General features: G+C 34.2%; 1 protein-coding gene and 1 pseudogene across 4 annotated transcripts in view; both read right to left on the bottom strand.

Moving 5' to 3' along the window:
* Nucleotides 1-531: 531 nt before the first annotated feature.
* COL11A1 (collagen type XI alpha 1 chain) overlaps nt 532-26,639 on the bottom strand; it is a 195,969-nt gene continuing 169,861 nt past the window's right edge. For 3 of the 4 annotated variants that reach the window (XM_073896230.1, XM_073896231.1, XM_025872584.2), the window contains 13 exons: nt 23,770-23,823; nt 23,538-23,645; nt 23,024-23,077; nt 14,935-14,988; nt 13,921-14,028; nt 13,374-13,427; nt 13,229-13,264; nt 13,072-13,125; nt 11,354-11,603; nt 7,766-7,878; nt 6,277-6,345; nt 3,489-3,722; nt 533-2,188 (listed from right to left, as the gene is read on the bottom strand). In XM_073896230.1, coding sequence (XP_073752331.1) covers nt 2,042-2,188; nt 3,489-3,722; nt 6,277-6,345; nt 7,766-7,878; nt 11,354-11,603; nt 13,072-13,125; nt 13,229-13,264; nt 13,374-13,427; nt 13,921-14,028; nt 14,935-14,988; nt 23,024-23,077; nt 23,538-23,645; nt 23,770-23,823 — 1,335 coding nt within the window. In that variant the 3' untranslated portion in view covers nt 533-2,041. Of the gene's footprint in view, nt 2,189-3,488; nt 3,723-6,276; nt 6,346-7,765; nt 7,879-11,353; nt 11,604-13,071; nt 13,126-13,228; nt 13,265-13,373; nt 13,428-13,920; nt 14,029-14,934; nt 14,989-23,023; nt 23,078-23,537; nt 23,646-23,769; nt 23,824-26,639 lie in introns of all 4 variants that reach the window. The other variant, XM_025872583.2, reaches the window with a different exon arrangement.
* LOC112824686 (U4 spliceosomal RNA) lies at nt 4,762-4,913 on the bottom strand (annotated as a pseudogene).

Raw genomic sequence — 26,639 nt, 5'->3', positions numbered from 1 at the left:
TTTGAGGCTATTTTGTTTAAATGGGCAAATAATACAGCTTCCCCAGGACAGGTAAATATGCAAAATATTCTCTCTTATTGCTATATATTCATTAAATTGGCTGATGTATGGAATTTTGCTTGATAAAAATATTACTTTATGTATAATTTAGAGACTATGTAAAAGTTCTGGAAATATTTCTAGTTCTGAAATTGTGAACATATGTTTGAGACTTTGCAAAATGTTTAATTATGAAAAATATCTTTCTGCAATTTTAAGTATAGCCTACTTTAATTTTGTAAATAGAGTATTACCATGTGGTGTTTTTATTTTAGACATGTGGAGAATTTAAACAACTTATCTCTGAAGGAAAATATTCTTTTCCATAAGTATAAATGATTCTAATCTGGATGGTCAAGAAACAGAATCAAAAGCCTTTTCTGCAATAGAGAGTAATTTGGAACTTATTTAAGAAAGAGAATGACCAATCCAGGTAGACAAGACTTGAGTTTATTTATACGATTCATATCGCCCTTCTTGAAAGGACATTTACAAACTTGATTTCAAAAGTAAAAGAACTTCTGAATGACACGTGTTCACGTTTTAATTCCAGTATTACAGGTATACTCTTTTGTGATAAATTATCAGTTGAAAATGTTCCAGTGAAATCTGGTATCAATTAATTTAATACTCCATATAAGAAATAAAACATTTATTTTTGAGTCTTACATATATTACTTAAAATAGATACAAAGTTCAATTTGTAATTTTAAAATTTTACTGCTATATCAAGCTACCTGGAAGAAAATACCTTAGTGGGAAAAAAAATGTTTTGATTGCTTTAATAAGTATGACTTTTAAAACAAGCACTGTTAGTAACAATCCACCCATATGCTGTTTAAGAATTAGGCAAGTCAAATAATGTATGATATTATTTTGAAAGAAAAGAAATAGTATTTGTTGGGCAGGTGCAGGTAAAATAATATTTGAAGATTATTATAATATGCAACTTGGAATCAAATTCAAGAAGTTGATCGATTAAAAATTATAACATTGAACAAATTCATAAATAATTGCTTAGTTCCCATCTTTTAATATTAATCTGCATGACTGAAGCACACTGAAAACAATGAGATGAGATAAGATAAGGTAGTAAGAAAATTGTACATCTGATTGTTTGCTTGATGGAGGCATCAGTTTGTTAAAATAGATTCTCATACACATTTTCCTGTCCAAAAATATAAACTTGCTTATTTTCCATATATACAAGGATCCTGTGAAATCCTGGACTCTGAAAAGAAAAAGGCTGAGGTATAGCATTGAATAAAGCATCAAAATGCATGATATTTTTGGCTGAAATTCAGCAAAGTTACTGTCAGTAGAGAAGAGTTGATCCAAGTGTGCTTCCGAGAGTCTTCTAGGTTTTTGCCCCTCTGAGAAATTTGTTGGCGACATCAAATAATTGAACTCTTCAACATCAATATATACAAAGGCATTTTATTATTAATCAAAGAGAGGGAATTAGAGTCATCAGAAATTCAACTTTATTTTTTCATAATATATTTATTGCCATCATAGTTCTTCAATTGTCATAAAATTAGAGTCAGGTGGAATTTAGAGACACGTGCAAGTTTTGGAAATGGACACATAGATAACAGTATAGAACTGTACATAAAATAATTACAATTTATTAAACACACTTTTAGCACATCCTTGATGGATGGGAATGAGCACCATATCTTTTATGAATATATATTGTTCTCTTCTTTTTTCTACAGCACCAAAGAAATCCAAATAGGAAAAGGAGAGATGAAAATTGGGAATCAAGAATAAGACCTGTTTCCATCTCAGCCACACTATCTTGTATTTTTATGATTTTCGAAGCTTTTGTCATGTAAAGATTCTGCCCCCACAAGGGCATCGGTATTTCTAATCAGTACATATATACGTAGCAAGTTGTTTTCTATACCATCCTTATTCAAAAACTTGCATGTGGCATAAAATGGGTTGGTGGCACCAAGGTATTTTTTTCTGTTGATTTCATATGTTCTTTGTCCTAATCTTAGCCAAGGAAACAAACAGGACCAACTTCAAATCCAAACTTCTGATTCTGATCACCAAAGTCATTGATCATTACATCAACGATAGGTACTTGATCAATTTTCGGTGTATTGATTTCAATCACAGTTTTTTCATAGCCTTTTCTGGTCTGTAAAATTGAACAGAAATACAAAGTTACACAATCATTTCATAGTTTTAACATATATGTTATTTTTTTCTTAAGCCTCTGAGTGGAGGTGAGAAGGTAAGAAAGAAGAGAGTAAGAAACAAATTTGCCATTATCTACGTGCAATTAACTCTTGTTGTCCTCACTGATGTCATATGTAGTTTTAAATTTTGAATGCTTAATATTTAGCTGTTATTACCCAACTATAATATTCGGATATATTGCACAGTTGAAGAGAATCTTATTGAATTGATAAATACAGTTTAATATGAAAACTGATGCTAAAATTGGGTCGGGCTCCTTCATAATAATATATTACCATTGTAATCATACTATATAAATATTCAAGGTTTCTTAAGATACAGTATAGAAATTATAGTGGACAAGGTCAAAAGTCAAAGCATTTCTGCTGCTATATATTAATTTTATGAATGATTATCAGTACATAACTATTGGGAAATCCAAACATTTGCTACTTTTAATATGTTTTATTTTCTCTTCTTTGATCTGTGGGTACCCTACTCACTTCGTTGAAGGCATGGGACTATTTCTTCATAACTGTGACTTCTTCAGTCATCAGCTAAAACAATGACTTTTTTTAGTGTGCTCTCTGGGTCATTTTCTTAAATAGAATTCCCATTTGTGTGAAAAGGATAGTTCCGGAGGATAGAAATAACCAAAAATGATAATAACTGCCTAAACTTGTATAATACAGAACCAACAGACAAGCTCCTTACAAACAAAATACAAGGGCAAGACTTCTCTACAGTATAAATGGTATAATGCTGGTTCCTTTATCTGTCATTTTAGAATCATGGATGAAGGAGACAAATGAAATAAAGTTTTTGATTTATTTTTTTTATTTCAAGAATAACTAGCTACAATAGTATTCCAGTATCAGGAATAAGTCCATAGAAATAGCATGTGATCTAAGATTACCTTCTGTTATGGCTTTTGGAATATGTGTCTATATGTATGTTTCAGAGTTTGTGTGTGTGTGTGTGTGTGTGCGCGCGCGCATGAGTGTGTGTGTGCATGTGTGTGCATGAGTGCGCGCGCGTGTGTGCACATGCGTGCATGAGTGTGTGTGTGCGTGTGTGTGTGGATGCGTGTGTGTGTGAATATCAGTGGCTTCTAAGATACTGTATTTTAGTGCCAGTGTTAAGCATCAGATCTTAACAGTTGCCATCCATTCCAGAGAGCAATGTGGCTTAGGGCCAGACCGAGGTGGTTACACACTGCCTCTTACTCTGAGAAAGAAGGCAAAAGCGAGGATACTCACTGCACAGCCATCATACAGTGCTTTGATGTAAGGGTTGTTGTCATAGGACATTTCCTCATCATTTGATCCCAGGAACCGAAGTGCCTTGTCGTAACTTCCCGCTGACGCATCGTACCAAGCGGCTGACTGATGACAGGTGTAGGTGAAATTTTGCCGGGCGGAGGCAGTCAGCAGTTTCAGGAACGTCATTTGCACCATATTAATGGAATTTCCTTCAACATCTAAATAGGAAAGCTGGGAATAAAAGAATAAAAAAGACATGTAAAGATTCTTTTACTCTTTCATGTTATAAAAGGATAAAAATCACTGTTGACAGTGAACTGTGATCCCAGAAGCACGTGGATGAATCCATAGGCACATTTTCACTTAGGGAAAGAAAGTGGGCACAGAGGGTGAGAAGACCCAGAGACAGGATTTTATGAATTGTACGCCCACCCGAGTTACTGTAAGCACTACTTATCTTTGAAAAAAATCACTTCTTTCTATGCTTCATTGTCCTACCCATTGCAAAGTTCCAAAAAAGTGCTTTTGTTTCTAAGAGAGCTTTCATTTTATTTGTGTAGCTTTTTAAATTAATAATTTAAATAAATTTAAATTATAGATTATGAAGTATCTTTCATTATGTTTGTGTACCTTTTTAAATAGTGAAACAGGGGTGCCTGGGGTGGCTCAGTCATTAAGCTTCTGCCTTTGGCTCAGGTCATGATCCCAGGGTCCTGGGATTGAGCCCCACATCAGGCTCCCTGCCCGGCGGGAAGCCTGCTTCTCCCTCTCCCACTCCCCCTTTTTGTATTCCCTCTCTATGTCAAATAAATAAATCGAATATTTAAAAAAAAATAGTGAGACAATGGGGACTGAGGAATCTTGGTGCAATGCAAAGGTTACCTATTTTAATTTTTTTTTAGAGATAGTGCACATGAGTGGGGGGAGGAGCAGAGGGGGAAGGGGAGGGAGGGAGAAACAACCTCCAGCAGACTCCCACCTCTGCTGAGCACTGAGCGCAAGGTAGCTAGATCTCTCGACCCTGAGATCTTGACCTGAGCTGAAAGGAAGAGTCCTCCTTTAACCAACTGAGCCACCCAGGCACCACTTAGTGTTGTTTTTTTTTTAATCTCACCTACTTCTTTAAAACATTTCATAGTATATCCACTTGGCCCAAAATTTTAAACATGTTCCTGCAGTTTTTATTTTGGGGCCATAGTTTTCTAAGGTGTTTGGGCTTCTATTTACTGCACAGACCTGCCTGTTTGTTCATTCTTAGATGATGTACTTACTCATCACTGTGTCACCAAACATAATGCCCCAGGTGACACAAGTGAATATTTGTTGAGTCAGTAAATACTTATTTTGTGAAAAGTTTTCAATTAGCAATAATTACACCTTGGATAAACCTCATTGGCTATGATACTGCCACTGTGCAAAGCTAGTAAATACTTATTTTGTATTTAGAGCAGGAAGATAATTGAAAATTACTAAAACTCTTTATTAAATTCGTAAATTGTTTTACTGGGTATAATTGAAATACAGGGGTCAGCTGAAACATATAAACCTAGATTTTTTAAAAACAGAGTAGGAAATTTACCTAGACTATAGATTTAGCTGATGTAGAGGTAGTTATCTATGACTTTCTTCCTTACTGTTGAATTTACTTAATCCTTACTGATTAATAGCTTAGATAGTGAGGAACCTTGTTTGGTTGAAGAAAAAAAGGCCACTTGGGAAATGCCCACGAAGGAAAACAAACCAAAACAACAAAAAATAATACCACACACACCGTTCTGTGTATGAATTTTTAACTTCTACACTGGTAAGATGTCCCATGGACATTTAATGTAACTTGAAGACTGCACTGAAGAATTATGTGAACTAGAGAACTTCACTAAAATTGTTAATTAATTTGTGTAGGTTCCCATAGGATGATAACCATAAAACAGCCATCATTGGAAAATAATAGCTTTTTAAAGAACATAAAAATTGAATAATTACCTGGATAAGTGAGAAACTTTCATTTAAAATACATTCTTATTAATATCTTAAACACACATGTATTTTTAAACAGCTTTTATAATATAAATTTAGTTTTGGTACCTAATCTTAAAATACCTATAACAAATTATTAATAGTGAATTGGTCATTGTATGAAAATATCTAAGTGAACTTGTGCTCTAATCCAAATAAAAGGTCAGGTCAGTCAGTTCACTTTATATCTACATGTAGCAAATAGAAAAAACATTTCACATTCCAAAAGTTGTTATTGAAATAGAGAACAAAAAGTAATTTACCTATTCTCTATACCTGTCATTTCTAACAATCTATTTTTATGACATCTATCAGGTACTTAGTGCAATGCATACTTTATCTGATCACATTATTTTGGTAAGTTCAGCATATTTCCATGTATTTTGATACAAAACATTTAGACTTCTCTAAAATACCACAGTGGTCTAAGAGATATAGATAGAGCAAGCCAGAGAACACATGGAATCCAGGATAGTATAATTTAGACTTTCACAGTCAGGGTCTAGAGATATATAATTTGAGCTTCATTTATTTTATTTTTTTTTAAGATTTTATTTATTTATTCATGAGAGACAGAGAGAGAGAGAGAAGCAGAGGGAGAAGCAGGCTCCCCGCTGAGCAGGGAGCCCAATGCGGGACTCGATCCCAGGACCCTGGGATCATGACCTGAGCCAAAGGCAGACGCTTAACCATCTGAGCCACCCAGGCGCCCTTGAGCTTCATTTATGAAGTGTAAGACAAACCATTTCATGTTGAGGTAATAACATACCAGTTTTCCTCTCTTAAATTCACTAAACCAGCTTCCTGGTTTCTCCTTTGGCCATGATGATATTCTTACCTGTCATAAAGGAACAGGAAAATTAGAAAGTAGGTAAAAGTTAGGAGCAGTATTGTTTACGTACATATCAGTAATTTTCAGTAAGACTAAGATGCCGAAGAAGTTTTAAAACAGTCTGTCCTGAACTACGGAAAATGAGATAAAGAGAAAAATTTGAGAGAGATCCTGTGAATTCCCACTTAGTGAAGACTGAGGCATTTTCTTCCTGTTTTCTTTAATTGCTCAAAAAGAAGGGCAGGTCTGGGGGAATACCCTGCCGATGGCATAATAAGAGCTGTAGGGGACACTGGTGGAACTCTTAGGCAAAACCCCTTGCAAAGGACCCCTCGTAATACCAGTTGGAATCAGCCATCAAGGCAAGTACCATCAGTATTCCATAGTGTAGGGAAGCATCCTGAAAGCATTCAGCCAGTAACTAAGGGTGCCATGCTATGGAAAAGTCATTGGCAGGAAGCAAGCCTAATCATCTCCTGCTGGGAAGAATGTTTAGAATTTTTAATGGATCTGCATTTATCATTTTGCTTTGTAAACATCAGCAAAATATAAGGGTATCTAAGGCTTCACTGTAGAGAATTTGAGTTATCAGTGTAAGGGGAGGCATTTTCCATGTGCCCTCATTTGTCTGGGGGCTCCAGGAATTTTATTATGCTTCACCACTGGCCACGGAAAGGGAAGTTGCTTTGTCTCCTGCCCCTACTACCTACCCTTTTCTCAAAAACTTAACCGCTCTCCTAAAGAGATTAGCCACACCTAAAGGACGTTAGCTGCCTTAAGCACTTTCTGTGCCTCTGTATGCCCACACCATTTACTAAGAAGGATGTGATTTATTAAAAGATTACAAACAAAGGCAGCATTTATCACCAGAAACTGGAGAATATAATTATGCTAGTGAGAAATCTTTCCCTGTATTGGTCATTTGTCTTTATAGCTTTAAAGATAGAACTCAAATATATTGATACTGCTGGGTGAAAATCAATAAATGTTTTTGATGAAGCTAAACCTTTAAAAAGCACGCAAAGGCAAACGATGCTCTTATTTTATGTAAAAGATTATAAATTGTGTATTTTGAACATATACAGCTGCGAGTTCTATCACGTGGTAATTGGAATGAAGAATACTATACATGTACTAAAATTTGAGAAATCAGCTGTGCTGTGTCATGGAAAAGCCATAGAACCCGAGAGCACAAGCAGGTGCATAAAGAATACATCTGGGTAAAAGATAAAGGAGGGAAGTATTTGTTAACTCTGTGCACCACGTTGGTGTCTTATTCATGTTTATGCAAATGAAATGCTCTAATTACCCTGTAAGAAAAGCAGATAAATGAAAATATGACAGTATAATTTTCCTGTTTATTTCAATATTGCAAAAACATGGCAAGAACTGTCAACAGTCACCACCAAAACAGATTGGTACTTACTCCCTCAGATTTTTTGTCTGGATAAATGCAAGTCTCACCACCAGACGTGAAATTACAGTAAACTTTGAAGGAATCTCCTGAGCATCCTTGGTTAGGATCAATCCAATATTCACCTAGAAGTAGGAAAAAATATGTCATATACAAATACATTTATATAAAAATGGATTGCATTAAATATCAAATTTTATTAGAAAGAGAAATAAAGAAAAATTAATACTGATGGATTTTTTCCTACGAGAATCATTTTTATGCTTTTGGTCATATTGGGGTTTGTGTTTGAATAGTTAAAGAGTGACCCTTTGTCTTGTCTGCATGAAAGCTTTGCCCATACACTCTACCCAGAACACTCTGGTTCCTAGCATGTCTGTTACTTTTAGGTTTCAGCTTAAATGTCACCTCCTCAAATATTAACATTCAATTTATCCATCGTAATAAGTTGCATGTATATTGGAATCAGATAAGCTTAACTCTAAATCTCATATGTATTATTTACTACTTAAATTGTCTGAGTATAATCACTATATTTTCCTTGGTTTATTCATCTGTAACAATGGAGGTGATAGTATCTACTTAACCTCGGGGATCATACTTTTGCATTACTTTATAGCATAAACTTCTTGTAGTAAATGTACTCATATCCTAAAAAAAGGTCTATTTTATATATTTAAATGTAGTTTGCTATTAATGTCATTATCTAAATGGTGCAGAACAAATTTTATCGTGTGAATGACTGTGACCATTAATTTAGTGCTAAATGAGTAATGATGGTAAGTAGTGGAAATAACAAAATTATTTTAAAATAATTGACAATATGGTTTTTGTTGCTAACAGCTATTGAGAGACAGCATTGATTTACATGTGACGATACTTTGCTTCCCTCCTACCATTTTCTATGCTGCCACTTCATTTTAAATATTAGTTTGAATTATGTGAATCTACTGATTATTAACTTTTAATATTCTGAAATCTCTAACTGCTTAACTTAGTACTAGAACTCTTAAAAATCCAGTACCAGGGGCGCCTGGGTGGCTCAGTCGTTAAGCGTCTTCCTTCGGCTCAGGTCATGATCCCAGGGTCTTGGGATAGAGCCCCGCATGGTGCTCCCTCTCAGTGGGAAGCCTGCTTCTCCCTCTCCCACTCCCCCTGCTTGTGTTCTCTATCTCGCTGTCTCTCTCTCTCTCTCCCTGTCAAATAAATAAATAAAATCTTTAAAAAAAAAATCCAATACAAGGGGTGCCTGGGTGGCTCAGTCGGTTAAGTGTCTGCCTTCAGCTCAGGTCATGATCCCAGGGTCCTGGGGAGCCTGTTTCTCCCTCTCCCTCTGCCTGATGCTCCACCTACTTGTGATCTCTCTCCTCTCTCTCTCTCTCTAAAATAAATAAATAAAATCTTAAAAAAAAATCCAATACCAATCTGCTTTATCTTTTACTACTACTGTATATAAACAGGGAAAGTACTCTAATAGTCAATTAGCTTCTACTATATGTCAGATCACTTAAAATATTTATTTAACAAAAACATTTACATTTTTTCTGATTGCACCACTTATAGATTCACATCTGGAACCAACTGAAATCCTTAGAAAAAAAAATACATAAAATAAAGTTAAAAATCATCCAGGATTTTACCAACCAGGATAACCACTCTTAATGGTATATATTATGGTTTTTAGAAATTCTGTGGTATTTTTATCTTGATTTATTCAGTTAATATTGTCATTAATTTTCTTCAAATAACATAATAATAACTTAATTACTAAGACACCTTTGTTCAATAAATTCAGTATACTATGGATACCATGTACAATTTATCTCTAATTTATTCATCTCCTATTTTTACTATCAGATCCCTAAATCAAGTCACCACAATTTCTTGCCTAGGTTAATCCAACAGCTCCTTAACCAGCTTCCTTTGATTCTACTTTGCTTTCCTCCAAATCACTTCAAGTCATTTTCCACTTTGCTCACTATCGTTCAGCCACAGAGACCTTTCGGTTTCTTGAAGACACCAAGATCTTGTCTTCTTCAAAGCTTTCAAGAGACCCATATCCTCTGCCCGGAATACCCTTTTGATTCTTTGCATGATTGGCTACCTCTTGAAAGGTTTCACTTAAAAGTCACCTCCTTAAATATTAACATCCTATTTACCCAAAATCGAATCATCTCTTACTTATATAAATACTCATTTTTTCCACAGTATCTGTCATAATATGTTATTATTAATACTTATGATTTTGCTGTCTCCATTGTTTGATAATAGTAGCTCAAGGGCACTATTCCTTCTGCGTATCTATGAATCTCTGTCTGAAGAACAGTGCCTGGCCCTGCTAAATTAATTAATATTTAATTGCAATTAATTAACACATTGAAGAATTAATAATGCTAGTTATTATATGGAAACCATAGGGAAATGTAGCCCACATTGAACTTCCCATTTCCAAAATATACAAAAATTTTCCTTGACTGCTCGGGTTCTAATTAATCATATGTTGTTTTATAACTCAGTACATGTTGTGATCTTTCACATTTGAATTTCAATAATGTATGATTATCTTAGCTAGACCGGGAGTCTGAATCATTCTTATAAATCACTGCATTACTACTGAACTAAACAAAGCTTTTTCAAAAACACATATCATAAATTTGAAGACCTTGGATATCAGTCTGTATGGAACCCTTAATAGCTACCTGTGTTTTAGTTTTAACAGGCTATGCTTGATTAAGATAAGACGATTTTATGACATTCTTCCTTTATGGTGGTGGCTATTTCTGAATCACATTGAACTTTTCTCTCTGTACTGATTTATTTAGATCTCAGTTATAGCATTCTTATATAATTGACAGAGCAAAATAATATTGTTCCAGTGGTAAAAAGAGTAACAAAATATTCCCACATAAAGTGGGAAATTTAAGATCACATAAAGATCTGCCTCTTGTTAGTTTAGTAATTATGTGAGTTTATTAACTAACTCGGGATACTTGAAACTGTTGCCTTCTCAGGATGGATATATAAACGTTTATGTTAAATGGTAGATATAATAAATTATCCTGATTACTATTACAAATAAATTGTTCACAGTTCTGATTATTTGTGGAACAATGACATAAAGTTTTGCCCCAAGATATCTGAATTCTTAAATATTCTGTTCACCAAATCATTGCTAAACTGATAGGTCAAATATGATTCAGTTGTGCTATTACTCATGTTAACTCTACTCATATCAATGTAAAATAAGTTAGGTTATAGGATATAAATAATTATATACTAATGTGCACATGCGTGCACACACAAAACCCTTTCTATGATAGTTAGTACAGGGAAAATGCATTTATGTTATCTATAGTCAATAAAAAATGATCTTGTCATAATTTAATGAAACCTTATGTAACAGGCAAGGATTCTCCGAAGAGATCTTCAATTGCACAGTGTAAATGACCTTTTCTGTCTACAAGATTGGAAAGAATAATCATTTGCTTTAGTTTTATTTAGGTTCTATATTAAACATTTAACTAGAATTAATGAGCTGACAATGCACCATCATAATTGAGAGGTTCAGTACATTCGCTGTGTCATGTATTATTAACATACCATCTGGGAAGTCAGGATGGCTGAGTTGCAGGTCTTTGCAAGTTCGGGCTGGGTTAGTCTGAGTACCCATTGGAAACTTCATATGTTCGATGTCTTGTTTCAGGGAATTGAGGGAACCAAATATTTCCTCCATTCCATCTGAGTAATCAAGAATATTATCACCTGCATCTGCTTGCATGTTTTCAGCATGTCTTCTTGTTTTTTTGGGTGACAAGATTGGTAAAGGTTGAATGACTTCACCAGGTGGACCCTGTGAAAGAGATAATGTGCATGTAATTGCTTCTGAAGCTAAAAGATTCTGCATAATTATTACTGGTTATGTCATTGTTATAAGAAATTACAGTTGGTTTAGCTTTCCAATGTTTTTCCTATTTTCAAAGTTTTCTCTAATTGCTACTGCATACATATACACATATATAAATATTGGTGTGTAAATTCTATAAGTTCTTTTAAAAAGAATCTAGTAGGGATACTGAGGTAGACACACAAAATCAGATGATTTCTGGACCTTTTTCTACATAAGTAATGTAGCACAGATTTGTGTGGACATATGTGCATTACCTTCTTATTTATTAACTAGTCCTCATTTATGTGTCCTATCTCTGCAACTAGATTTTAGTCTCTGAAGATTAAAACACCATTTTAGGGTTCTTATGCTACTTAATGAGTTGTCTATTGTGCTTGATAATAATTTATATTATGAAACACTAAACTTTGAAAAATACACATTAACTTATTTCAAATATAACTTAAAACTGCATAAATTAAAAAGCTTAAAAAATGCAGCCAGACTTGAATTTGCATATGTGGCAAGAGTAGAACTATACCAAATAGTTAAATCCATATTGGTATGGATCATGTCCCACAAAAACTCATAGGTAGAAGTCCTAAGCACCCGTACCTTAGAATAAGACCTCATTTTGAAATGGGGTTGCTGTAGATATAATTAGTTAAGTAAATATAAGGGCATTGGGGTGGATCCTGTTCCAATATGACCGGTATCCTTATAAAAAGAGGAAATTTGGGTGCAAAGACACACATAGACAGAAGATGATCGGAAAAGATAGGAGAAGACAGCCATCTAGGAGCCAAAGAGAGGGCCATGAAACAGACCTTCAGCTCCACAGTCCTCAGAAGGAACCGATGCTCCCCATAGTCTGATCTAGGACTTGTGGCCTCTAGAACTGTTAGATAATACATTTCTATTATTTAAGCCACCTTGTTTGTGGTGCTTGTTATGGCAGCCCTAGCAAAGCGGATCTATCACTTAGTAGTTATGTGAAGCCTGGAAAATGTCAGCATTAACAAATGTTACAAATTATTATTGCTTTTATGGTGATCATTATATATAGTAGGAAAACAAATGCCAAGTATCTAAACTTTCGTTTTTATTCCTAGTGTGGTCAGACATATATGTATCTTTGTGGCATACAATCAACTGCTTTCATAAACATGTGATATAAGAAAGTATATAATTTTCTTGAAAAACAAAAACAAGACTATCATAATACATGGTTAATGGATCCTTATATTCAATTAAAAGAAAAATCTTGGCATGAGAACCTGATTATGTAACTAATATAGTGCTATTTCCTAGAAAAATCAGCACTTTGACAGAATGTCTTTTTTTTTTCCATCCTTCTTACAAATTCAGAGAAATCAGTGGCAGTCTCAGGATGCTAAATGTCAGCACATCAGTCTTGTTACTCTGCACTTACCGGAGGCCCAGGAGGCCCTGGAAGACCACTGTCACCCTTCTGGCCGGCAGGTCCCTGTTTAAAAAAAAGAAAAATAAAAAGGAACAAGATGAATGGGGAATAAGGCATTTGAGTGGACTTCCCTGAAAAACGAAAATCCAAAGGCAAAAGTACTTACAGCAGAGCCTTTGGTGCCCTTTGGTCCTTGAGGGCCCTAGAAAAAAGGCAAAGGTAAAAGTGCAGATTTTACCTTTGTGGAGAATTCATGACTCCTTGGTATATTTTAAAGTTTATTTTATAAAATTCTTTTGTCTTGCACTTACTGGTAAGCCTGGAGGACCAGGTGGACCTATGGGACCAGCAGGACCTGGAATTCCCTATAGAGAGAATCATCCAAATTAGAGTTGTCCTCAGCTATTTTATGCCATGTTTTGCAGAACAAAACACACTGCAAACTTTTGATTATGCAAAATATGTAAGAATAACCTAAAACTTTCCATTGTGAATCTAAGAAATAACTTTAGCAAGATAATCTGTATTTTCTCCCATTTGCTTTAATGTCTATATCTTTATAGATATAAAGCAGCCTTCAGAATAATGATTTGTATATTTTGGGGATTCGATAAATTTTTGTGTAATTAACTACTGAACTGTAATTTTTATGATTTCTAGCTTGTCATATTTTTAATTTATTACTTTAAGGTTAAGTAAATTTCTTTTTGAAAACATCATTGACTTAAAGAGATTAAAGATGGTCTAAATCACCTCCTTGGTCATGTTTAATGGAATGTGCTCAGGTGTGTGTGTGTGTGTGTGTGTGTGTGTGTACGACTGGAAAGGAGTAGGAGAATAATTTATATCTTTACTCACTCCATCTCCCTTTGCTCCTGGAGATCCTTGAGTTCCGGGGAGTCCTCTGTCACCCTTTTCACCTTGTTCACCTGGAGGACCAATCAGGCCAATTAAACCAGGATGTCCCTTTAGAAGGCAGAGAAAAGAAATTTAACAATACGTGAATTACAACCATCTGTTAAATTATGGTCATAAAATAATGGCACACTAAATTTATGAAACATAAAAGTAAAAAAAAATAGATAAAAACTTTAACACTTTCTGAAGGATATGTAGTATTAAGAACCTGCTTTTCTCTTACCTAACAGGATCATTTACTGCTTACATTAAGTGAGGCTTTTATTGGTGGGGAGGATTATTAGGCAATGAAATGTGTTCTAAAAATAACATCTTTGGTGCTTCATTTACTTAAAATGAATTCCCTCAACTAAGAGACCAATAATGGCCATATGTAATATTGATGAAATAAACAACTGAAAAGTCATTATTTTAATAAGCATCATATTTTATACGAAATGATTTCTACTCTTCAGAGACTCTGTAGTCTTTAAGAGACATTTGGAGATTTAAAAACAATCCAAAAAACATTAATGGTATTCTAAAAAGGCTTATTTTCTTTAATTATTTGTTGCAACTCAGCATACATTCTGGAAGATCAGATTACTATTTCAAAGGTATTTTAGTTTAAATTTTTTATTTTCATGTTTAAAAACATAAAAATGGGCATTTTGTTATTCCATCTGTTTATTTTCTGAAGGGTTATTTTAGTATAACCATATGCTTTCTCCATATGGTTCCTACAAGGGGACATTGAAAAAATATAACACTGAATGCTGATATATTTTTCACTATGACTTTTTATAATTTTCTCTTCTCTAAATTCATCTGGGAAGCAGAGGATTGACAGATTTTTCCTTGGTTAGAAGGACAAAGATATTCTTTGAAATTTCTTTTTGAGTGATTCAATCTGCAAAATTATTGTCTCTGCTATTAGGATGTCAAAATTGTAATAACATGTGCTTTTATTCTCACCTTCTCGCCCTTGGAGCCGGGTTCACCTTTGAGGCCAGGTAAGCCAGGAGGTCCCTAAAGAATGAGAAATAATAAACATACATAGAGTAGGTATGAGTTAGAGAATCATATTACTATCCACAGGGCAAATGTGGTTTGGGTAATATGACAGAGTTTGAAAATAATTAATAATGATTAGTGCTTATTTTTCAGGATTCAAAATAAATTTGCTTGTTTAAAACTCCATGGCTTAATACTTAACTATAATTATAAAGCATAATATTGATGTTTGACCACAGAAGTATGAAATTAGAAATAAGACATGGTTTATATGGTCTTTAAACTGAAAAAGAAGGATACATTTTTAAATACACTAATTTTAGTATATGTGCTGCCAAAGTGAGCACTAAATACACTAATTTTAGAAGAAGGGATTTCCAAATCGTACATCAACTCAATCAGATATTTCGGTGCGAAGCTGAAATACATTACAATGTTTCATGTAAAATTAAAAAAAAAAAACTCAATAAATTTTTGGCAGTCAACTGACCTTTGATAACCACTTTTTCTAAGCAAACTCCCAAGACAGTATTTTTAACTGTAATTCCTGAAGAATCTTTCATCTAAATGATTTGTAAATTTAATAACAGAACAATTAGCTTTTTCATATAAACATCTCTATTTTACCAATTTAACCTTTTCTTATGTCCAAGGACAAGATATTTATCCATTTATGCTAAATTATATTTTTATGAAAATCGTGGCATGACTTCAACAAGTAACTCTTTGTTTTGACCCCTACCCATGGAATCATTCATATTGATGACTTTGAAACAAATGTTTTTATAGAATAGTGTATTCCATAGTGAAGGCAATACAAAATATGACCCTTGTTCTGAAATTAATGACAAATGAAACTATGCAGGCAAGAGTTTCTGTCAGGAGAAATGTAACTGACGCTAAAAGAATGTAAGGATGTGATTGATGAGATCAGAGCCAATATAAGGCTTCAAAATGTTGGTCATTACTACCTGAAATAGTAAGGCAGCCAGAAAAACAAAGCAAAAGATTTCTACAGTATCTCTATGAGTTTGAATTATTTATATCGAATTCAATTTTAGAATTATAGCTTCACTGATGATTTTTAACATGGCACTTAGAAAACAAATTGTTTTAACTTTTACCAAACTATACCATGAGTGTTCACTATTGTATCTTCTTCAAAGCTACCATGAGCAATTTTTTTCCTCTCTACCCAGACACTTAGAATCTTCCATGTGAAAGAGCACGTTAAGTCCCAGCCCATCATTTCTGTGAATTTAAAGTATTAAGAGCCATGGATGTGATCCAAGTAGCATGATGTAAAATAAAAAGTATGGGCTCAGAATAGGATAGACTTGGGATAGAAGCCAGCCTCTCTTATTAGCAATTTAAATTAGCTAACCAAAAAGAGCTTCAGTTTTCTCATCTATAGACTGAGGATTATAATTCCTGTCTCCTGAGATTGAGTAGATGAGCCTTTTGCACTCCTTAATTTCTCACATCTATACCTTAAACTGAATTCCTGATCATCAGGGGAAAGTAAGAATAGGGTTCGTACAATTAGTACTGTGTAACAATAGTATTTTGGGCTAATATTATATATATTTATATTTGTTTTAATTATTGAATGAATTTGAAATTCTCTAAGTATATTGATATAAAAGTGGACAATTTCCCTACATCATTCCATTAACAATAGATACAAATTATTTTCATAGAAAATATGTGCAGTTTTAAATGTGAATGTGCCTAATAATATTCTTTTTTTTTAAAGATTTTATTTATTTATTTGACAGAGAGAGATAGAGAGAGAACACAAGTAGGGGGAGCAGCAGAAGGAGTGGGAGAATCAGGCTCCCCACTGAGCAAGGATCCTGGACACTGGGCTCAATCCCAGAACCCTGGGATCATGACCTGAGCCGAAGGCAGATGCTTAACCCACTGAGCCATCTAGGCACTCCTAATAATATTCTTCTAATAAGGAGAAAATTATTAATCATCAGACATAAGTTTATATTAATTCAGTTTGACTTTTTTTGTATAAAAATAATCATGCCACTTTGTTAAATCTCTGACAGACGAAACGTAGACGACAAAGAAATTACGAAATTTACCTCCAAGTATATTCTAAGGCTGGGTTTAAAAACCAGATTTTCATCTTGTTTACTAACACCCCATCATAGTGGATCTCAAAGTGTCGTCCTCAGACCAGCAGCATTAGCATCATCTGTGAACTTTTTATTAGAAAAGCAAACTCTTAGGCCTCATTCAGACCAACTGAATCTGAAATTCTGGAGTTAAGAGACCAGGGATCTGTTTCATAGGTTTGATACTCAGTATGCTTTGAGAGACATGGCTCTGTGCCGTTAGGTCCCAAATCAGGTTAAATCAATATGCAAATCTGAACAGCATAAAGGATCTCATTTATGTTAAAATAAAAGCATTACCTATTTAGTTCTACTAGTTTAATAATTTCTAAATTAAGGGAATATATTTCGCATCTACTCTTTTCTGATTTTATCAGAAATGCATGATGAATCATTAGGAAAATAATGTTCCCCAATAGCACATTTTATTATTTGTTTAAAGTAGTTTTTTTAAGGATTTTATTTATTTATTTGAAAGAGAGAGAATGAGAGAGTGAGCACATGAGAGGGGGGAGGGTCAGAGGGAGAAGCGGACTCCCTGCTGAGCAGGGAGCCCAATGTGTGACTCCCTCCTGGGACTCCAGGATCATGACCTGAGCCGAAGGCAGTCGCTTAACCAGCTGAGCCACCCAGGCACCCCCCAATAGCACATTTTAAAAGGAATAATATCAATGAGTAATGGAAACACTTAAATAATTTCTTGCGACCATGTCACCACCAGCATAAATGCCAAAGACTCTACATGTTAGAACAAGGTGGCATAAAAAAGTATGAAAAAAATGGTTCTAATAAAAACGTAACTGCATGAAAGAACCATATGCTTGTACCCAAAGTAGAAACCTTTTAAGAATATTGGTTAAACCTGGCATAAGTGAATTAAAAGTAAGTACATTCTCCAGACTGAAAATACAAAACTTTGTACAGGCCAGATTTTTTTCTTTCTTAACTTTTCATTTTGCACTCAAACTTTTTTAAGCATATGATATACTTTACAGCAATTTTGCTGTAAGTGGGAGAACTGATAGGAACGCTGCTTGCCGGACATCAATATTCTAATCACTGCTTCATTCAGAGTCTCAAGTCTAACCACACATTAGTTGGGTGACCTTGGATCTATTACTTATTATCTCTGAGCTTCATTTATGAAGGTACTCTAATAGTAATAACTGTATCATAGCAGTGTAATAATGAAAGAGCAACCAGACCTACAAAAGTACTGTATAAACAGTGAAGTATAGCATTTTTGAAAAGTTACAGTCAGTTATCAATCAGCCTTCTCACCACATTCTTATAGTAGAAGCTAAAATGGCAAAGAAGAAGGAAAAGGAGAAGTGGAGGAGGAAGAGAAGAAATACTGGAATTCTGATTACTCAGGCTTAATGAGAAATACACTAGACATTGTGTTTATGCATTTTCTTTTTTTTCTTTTTTTTAAGATTTTATTTACTTATTTGACAGAGAGAGCACAAGCAGAGGGAGAGAGAGGGAGAAGCAGGCTCCCTGCTGAGCAAGGAGCCCGATGTGGGACTCGATCCCAGGACCCTGGGATCATGACCCGGGCCGAAGGCAGCCCCTTAACTGACTGAGCCACCCAGGCGCCCCTATGTTTATGCATTTTAAATCATTTCTATAAATGTACATAAAAGAGAGGAAACGAGGATTAATTCCTCTAAGCTAATAATTTCTTATGAACTTGCAAACATTATCTGAGGATGAATTTACCAAGCAAAATCAGGTTCTTACCATTTTCATCATTTGGAAATAGAAATTGGTAAATTTATGATGTTGATAGCAGTTATAAATAACCGTCTGAACTTGGAACATATCAAAACTATCAATTCTGCATCTAAAAATGTTATTCCAAGTACATATTTTCTATTTCCTATTTAGGATATTGTAAATTGAAAAACCCTAGGGAAATACATAATTCATAAGTGGAAAGGAAAACAGGGATGGTACATTCTTAAGTGTCCAGAATATACAATCAAACATTTTTCCCTGCAGTATTATGCTTTACAGAATATTTGCTTTAATATGCATCTCACAACTCTAGTGCATTGAAGTTTAAAGAAACGGTAGATTCTGCACTTTATTTAGAATGTAATATTGTGAAATAATGTTTAGTTTGGTGAAAAGCAAATGCTTTATTATTTAAACCTGGTGAATCATTATGGAATGCTACACGTCTCAACCCTGTCTACAGATAGTTCAAAGGTAGCATTAAAAAAACTCAAACTGAAATTCAGTAAGCCATCCTACCATTTTTTTCAGGCACTTACGGTTTGAAAAATAATGGTATCAGATATTTTATTTATCAGTATGTGAAAAGAAGGAATGTATAATTATATTATGGTAAATTTTCACCTCTTTTTCTTGTTGACTACTCAAAAATTTGATTCAACTTAAAAAAAAACCCTTTTATTATTCTTTATATAATCTCATCATTGTCCTTAGCTTTCTGTTAGCTCTCATATGTACTATTTAATCTATCCTCAGTTCCATATGGTGATTCTAAATATATATGTACATAAAATTCATGCATTTATAGAAGTTTAATTTTTACCATGAAAAATGTTTAACTTTTAAAGTGAAAAATACGGTACCGTATCTAAACTCTAGTACAGCTGATTACAGAATGGGCAAGCACCAAACGCATATCATTTTAAATGTTCTAAAAGATCCATTTCACTCTCACCCCAAAGAATTTCCATTCCAAAGGTTAATATAAAGTTGTATATAAAATACCTATAAAATACCTTTTAAGTAAAGAAAGTGTATAAGGAGGTATATAAATACTCTGATAAAACCAAAAGCCAGAGAAAAAGGAAAGACATCCATACTGCTAACCGCTCTGTTAGATAGAGTGCAATTGCCTAATTAGGTAGCTGCCTATCTGGAATGATGAAAGCACTGTAAGTTGTACTTACTAAACAGCTAAGTTATGTTTAAAAGTTGGGAAAGGGGAATGTTTTCTGACTAGTGGACCCTACAGCAAGAAGTTTCAGGCACCTTCTAGAAGGGGAAAAGGGACCCAGTAGGTAGTTGCAGAAATATAGTGATAAACAGGCTTCTGAAACATGTGTAGACTTGGATATGGATGTGAATATATTTATAATTATAATGAGGAAAAACACATTCTGGAGAGAATATTCAGATGAATTTCATATGGATTAATTTCAGAGACAAATGAAATTTCGTATGAGTTCTGAAACCTCTTATTTTTACCTCCCACATTTTTAAGCCTAACATACACATTTAAGCCTCTCTTTTCCTTCTTTAATAATCTTACCATACTTCTGATGAGGGAAAGGTCCCCAGAGGGAAGGGCATTTTAACAGTCTTACTCTGAATATATTTAGCATTCTCTGCTTGATTCTATTATAGTACTTACTTACTTTATACTCTAACTGCTGTAAGTCAGCATAATTAGTTGGTCCTTTATATTTGCTTTAAGAGTCAGTGTCTTTCAAACAAGTTTATTGATGGTACATACGCATGAATGAGGTCAAATTTAGTTGCTTTTTTTTAAGTAAACTCTACCCTCAATGTGGGGCCCGAACTTAGGACCCCAAGATCAACAGTCGCATGCTGTATGGACTGAGCCAGCCAGGCACCCCAAATTTAGTTACTTTTCACTAAGAATATGAAATTGTTTATTTTTCAAAACATCATTTCATTCAATTAATAATTCTTTATTTGGTGCTTCTAGTGCCAATTAATGGTCTAAGTGTTCTACATATAACTTATTTAAATAACATAAGAATCCCATGGGTAGAAGATATTAATATCTCCATTTAATTCACTTAAACTTCATAATATCCCATGAGATAGATGCTATTGATATCCTAATTTTACAGCTCAGGAATCTAAAGCTTAGAAAAATAAATAAATAGCTTTCCTAAAGTCATCTAGCATGTAAGTGGAAGTGTTTGTTTTTGAAACTAGGGAGCTTAGCTTGAGAGTCAATAACCATGATCAAAAATTGCCTACTAAAATAAATTTTTCTTAGCTGAGTTGAAAAGCTCATTAAATTGCCATAAAAAGCATCCTGAAGATGGTTTCTCTGCCCATCCTCACTTCATGAGAACCGACTAGCATTTTCATTAAAGTTAGATATTGTCAAATTAATTGATGCCCTGAAAAAGCTACAATCTATTCACATTATAAGTGCTCTCTGATAAAACAAGTAGCCAGAGAAAGGCATGGCACCCACACTCTTAAATTCTGATGCTTTTCACTTCACTCTGCCTAAAAGGGTATGAGTTGTTCTGTCCCTTGCTCGGTAAACTCACATTTACCTAAGAGTCAAAAATATAAACTTTTACAAGCTGGAGTCAGGTGGTATGTCTGATGGTTTTATTTTTAATATTATCTGAAGGAAATCTCCAGCATGATGTTTTTTATTTCATCTGGAGAAAGGTCAGAATACTTATTGGAAAATCTGAAATAACAAGAAAAAAAATCTCTGGCAAATTTTAAGGTGATATTAAGGTGAATTATTTTTTTTTCCAGGCTCTGACTCTACAGTTAAGAGTTTACCATATCTAAGGAGAATATTCCCTAAATAGTGGCGCAGACATGGAGCCCACTCTGCTTCAGCCAGGTCCCTGTTCCATGCTAATGGGGTCATGTGCAGATTTGATAATCTCCTGCTTGAGGCCACTCAAAATTTGATAACTTTTATCCTGATACTAAAATAAATGATCTTTAACTTTTCAGTGAAATTTAAAAAAAAATAATCTCTGTAACACGAAATATTTGGTATATTTTGTGGCATTTTTACTGAAAGGGATGGTCAAAATTCCTCCACAATAATTAAGATTATGAATCCCAGTTTTGATGGCTTTGTGAGTATGTATCTCTGAGGTAACTAATATGTTCATGATAAGAGGTATTTTTGTAAAATATAAATTGCTCTACAGAAGCATTTGACTATTTGAACCAACACGCATCATACTTGCATAATGCTGTATGTATTATTAGCTATTTTGATTAATCCCTTTACATGCAACTACTTCTGGACAATGAATTTCAAATGCCTCCACCATAATATAGAATCTGTCACCCAGAAAACAATAATTTTTTATTAAAGGTTTTATTTATTTATTAGAGAGAGAGAGAGCACAAGTAGACAGAGCAGCAGGTAGAGGGAGAGGGAGAAGCAGGCTCTCCACTGAGCAGGGAGCCCGATGAGGGACTTGATCCCAGGACCTTGGGATCATGACCTGAGCTGAAGGCAGATGCTTACCGACTAAGCCACCAAGCGTCCCAGAAAATAATTATTTTAAAGGCAAGGCTTGGATTCTCACTTCTGCCTAAATTCTGTAGCGAGGATAGCCTTGGAATCTATAATAAACTCCCATCTATGAACAGTATGCTGGTCAGCTAAATGCTCTGTTGCATATCTCAAGCATGTTTGCACATAGGGTTTGTGATAGTAACCAAGCTCCAGTTATAATAATTATGCCTTTTTTCACTAATGGAGGTTAATGTTTTATCTTTCAGCCCGTATGACTCATGAATAGAACAATTTATTTGGTGAAGGAATCACTATATGCCTGTGCCAATGTCATTCTTTTAAATGAAGTGCCAGGAAACTAAGTGTAATTGCCTGCATTTGGGGAAACTGTCCACATTTGGAAAAGAACTGGCTAGACCATTAGTGGCATTTTATTCAGAGTGGAAATATTTTCTTTTATCCAAAGGACATAAGAAAGGAAAGATCTGATCAAGTGGCATATTTTCCAAATAACCTATCAGTGAGGATTACTTTCCCCTTTTTAGGTCTAAGTAATATGCTTCCTTGAATATTGTACAAAATATAAACTTATTTACGATATAAAACATCAGAAATTCTAGCTTATAAACAATTTTATTTCTGGAATTCTCCCTTGCTAAATAACAGGAACCATCATACTCACCACAGGACCAGGAGGTCCATCTTGGCCTGCAGCTCCAGGGAGACCTTGTTCTCCCTACGGAAAATAAGCATATTTGATTTTTTTTAATTAACAAAAGCATACATATCTTTTTTTTATTTCAATTTTGGAAATCCAAAAAGCAAGCAAGCAAACATCACCTATGAATCCAATCACATGGAGAACACCTACAAATGTTATAAGCAATTTTGAATCTTTTTACATGGGGTATGTCTCTATGGATGTATGAATAAAAACTGTACATCTTTGAGTTCTTAGGGTTTAGTGTCTATTCTGCCTTTCTGTGTTGGAATTTCACCTTGGACTTATTAAAATAAATGACATATTTAAATATCTGAAGAGTATCTGGCTTTAATCACTATATAATATTTATGGAATTCCCATAAAACATCCACACCTTATGAAATAATGCTGACATAAACATTTTCATTCAAAACTTTTTTTGGGGGGGAAATAAAACATTTTCAAAATGGCATCTTTTAGCAGAGATGCTCACCACCGGTCCAGGGATGCCCCGAAGACCCTCTGGACCAGGCTTTCCGGCAGGTCCCTGAGGACCAACTGGGCCAGTTTTTCCAGGAGGACCTTCGGCACCAGCTTCTCCCTGTTAGAAAATAAAATGTGTGAACATGTTAATAATGAGAAATGATATTTTTTATGTTATTAAGAGTACTGAGATAGATGTTGTTCAATTTATGCACAAGCCATTCAAACATTGTATATTTTACCTTAGCACCTTTTTCACCTTGTCTTCCCTCTGAACCTGCAGCTCCGGGAGGACCCTATAAACAGAAAATTGCACTTAAAATATATATATTGCATATAAAAGTAACGTAACTGAAATTGTGCAAGACTGTTGAATCACAGATCTGTACTTCTGAAACAAATAACGCAACATATTTAAAAAAAAAAGTAACGTAACTGAGGACTTATTCACAAATACTCCAGTTTAATCTGTAACAGATTCTAATAAATTGTGGCTGTCTACAGTTATTTAGGGTTTAAAACACAAAGAAAAATCAAAACCTTTTTCGATAAAAACTTGCAGTTAGCATATTTTTTTATTTTACATTTTTTAAAATTTTATTATGTTATTAAAAATAAATGAAGCACAGACTGACAGATAATCACATCATATAAATGTAAGGAAATGGTGAAGATACATTTTTTAAGAAATGCTGATGACTTAGTCACTCTTAGTGTGTTGAATACTCAGGTATCATTTATTATATTGTGTAATTCGGAATTAATTGCATGTATTACATTTCCCTTCCATCCTTAAATGGGTTTTAAGATTTGCTCCTTTCTCAATCTTAGAACATCCATATGTTATGCATTCTTATACGATCATGTTCAAACTAGGGCAGCGCAACGTTTAAAATCTTGACTGTCAGCAGAAATTTTATTTTCATTTTCCGGAACTATGCAATTCACATAAATAAGTGACATAAAAATAGTTATCACTTTTTAAAATCTAATATTAGAGCAAGAGCAGGAAAAAAAACCCTTCACACTCCATATGGCATCCAACAGCTTAAGAGAATATTCTGGTCTTTGCCTGACTTTTGCACAGCTCCATAGATTGCTATGGAGAGATGATAATTATTAATCAGTTTAAATCTATTCGTAATACTGCTCCTCGACTATATACATATCTTTGTAAGATATCTGTCAACCCAATTCTCTTTAGTTCTTTTTTTATTAGCTTTGTGACTTTAACAATTTATTAGTATTCCTGAACTTCAGTTCTTTTATCCATAAAATATTACCAATAAAATCCTCTTGCTATAGAATTGTTGTTAAATTTAAATGAGATAACACATGTGAAAGTATTTTTCAAGCTTTCCAGTGTAGTGGTAGCAAATGCAGATATGGAATCTGGTGCTTAAGAGCGTAAAGCCTGGACTCAGACTGCCTGGCTTCAAATCCTGGCTCTGCCACTAATTAGCTTTGTGATCTTTAGAAAGTTATACACCACGTCAGAGCTTCAGTTTACTTCTCTGCAAAATGTGGAGAATAATAAGAGCTATTTCCCAGAGTCATCATAAGAACTCAATGAGTTGAGAAATGTAAATGGTGTATAACAGTGCCTGAGACATAAAAACGCACGGAGCAAACATTGGCTGTTGTTACTATCATTACTAAGATTATTAGATTTTTTTTCTTATACATTAAAGTATTTTACCTATATTTTTCACCATGTTGGCAACCTAAGAGTCAGGTCAAACAAAACAGACCTCAAAATACATTTGTAGCCACCATGTCAACAAATTACTTTTTCCATACATGCTGTTTATAATACCTGAGAAATACAAATTCCATGTTTGAAACTACTTGTTTTAACTGGAAAATTTTGAGTTGGCTAAAATATAAGATACACTATGATCCTGTAATACATAATCAGATTTTGAAATCTGATAGTCATATTTTCTTCTTACAGAGTCATCTGTGAAATATAAAACATGACATTTCTAAATCTTGTAACAAAATGATGAGAAAAGAATCATTTATAATACGAACACTAACATTCAAGGTATCAAAGAAATCATCAATTTTTCAAGCTAAATAGATGTTATAATTCCCATTATATCTAAATTTTGTTTCTATTAATCACATTAGATCCTCACTTACACCATTTCTTAGTACCTTTCAAATCAACAAAAACAGGGCACTTGGTTTGATGGCCCAATGAGAATACAATAAAAAGGCTTTTGGCCTCTAGAACTACCCCCAATATACATTTGCAATAATTTATTCTAAGACACATAAAATTTACAATTTTATTATGAAATATTTCATGTCCACTAATCAACTGAATTTTTATTACTCCTTAACAAGCATTAAGATTCAATCTAATGTTGAAATTTTCTGCACAAGTTCAAACATAAGTACAGTCTAAAAAAGAAACTCCATGGTCTCTAAGAAATTACATTTCATTTTTCCCCAGACTCTCCTGTTTTCCATTTGTTTACTTCAATTTTTGCAATGAATTGTACTCAAAATCAGCAATTGAAATTGAGGTTGGAGGTTGGGGAGGGTAGTGGAGATGGTGTTAATTGGTGAAAATAAGGTTAGGCAGGAGGATGACTTTCTTTCAGATGCCATATTAATATGCTAATGGTAAGCACATGCTAGTCTTTCGTATGGTCTTTTAAATCCACGTTTGAAATGAGTATACAGCACTTCCTCAAACTCAGAGCATTCTGTGAACTCATTTATCTCAGAGAGAATCAATGAATGTAGCATTGGTCATTATTTTCTCAATATCATCACAGTAATGCCAAATATGATTAGACATATATTGTGCCTCAATCCAAAGGAAGAAATGTACAAATTCTGAAGCAGTCTCTTGAGGCAGCAGCATTATGTTAAGAATAATATATTCTTTTTTTAAAAAAGATTTTATTTATTTATTTGACAGAGAGAGACACAGAGAGAGAGGGAACACAAGCAGGGGGAGAAGGAGATGGAGAAGCGGGCCTCCTACTGAGCAGGGAGCCTGATACTGGGCTGGATCCCAGGACCCTGGGATCATGACCTGAGCTGAAGGCAGACACTTAATGACTGAGCCACCCAGGTGCCCCAAGAATAATATATT

Source organism: Callorhinus ursinus, unplaced genomic scaffold (genome assembly GCF_003265705.2).
Source record: "Callorhinus ursinus isolate GAN/ISIS: 27379988/994484 unplaced genomic scaffold, GSC_fseal_2.0 scaffold9, whole genome shotgun sequence".
Classification (NCBI taxonomy): Eukaryota; Metazoa; Chordata; class Mammalia; order Carnivora; family Otariidae; genus Callorhinus; species Callorhinus ursinus.
This window is presented reverse-complemented; position numbering and strand designations above follow the sequence as displayed.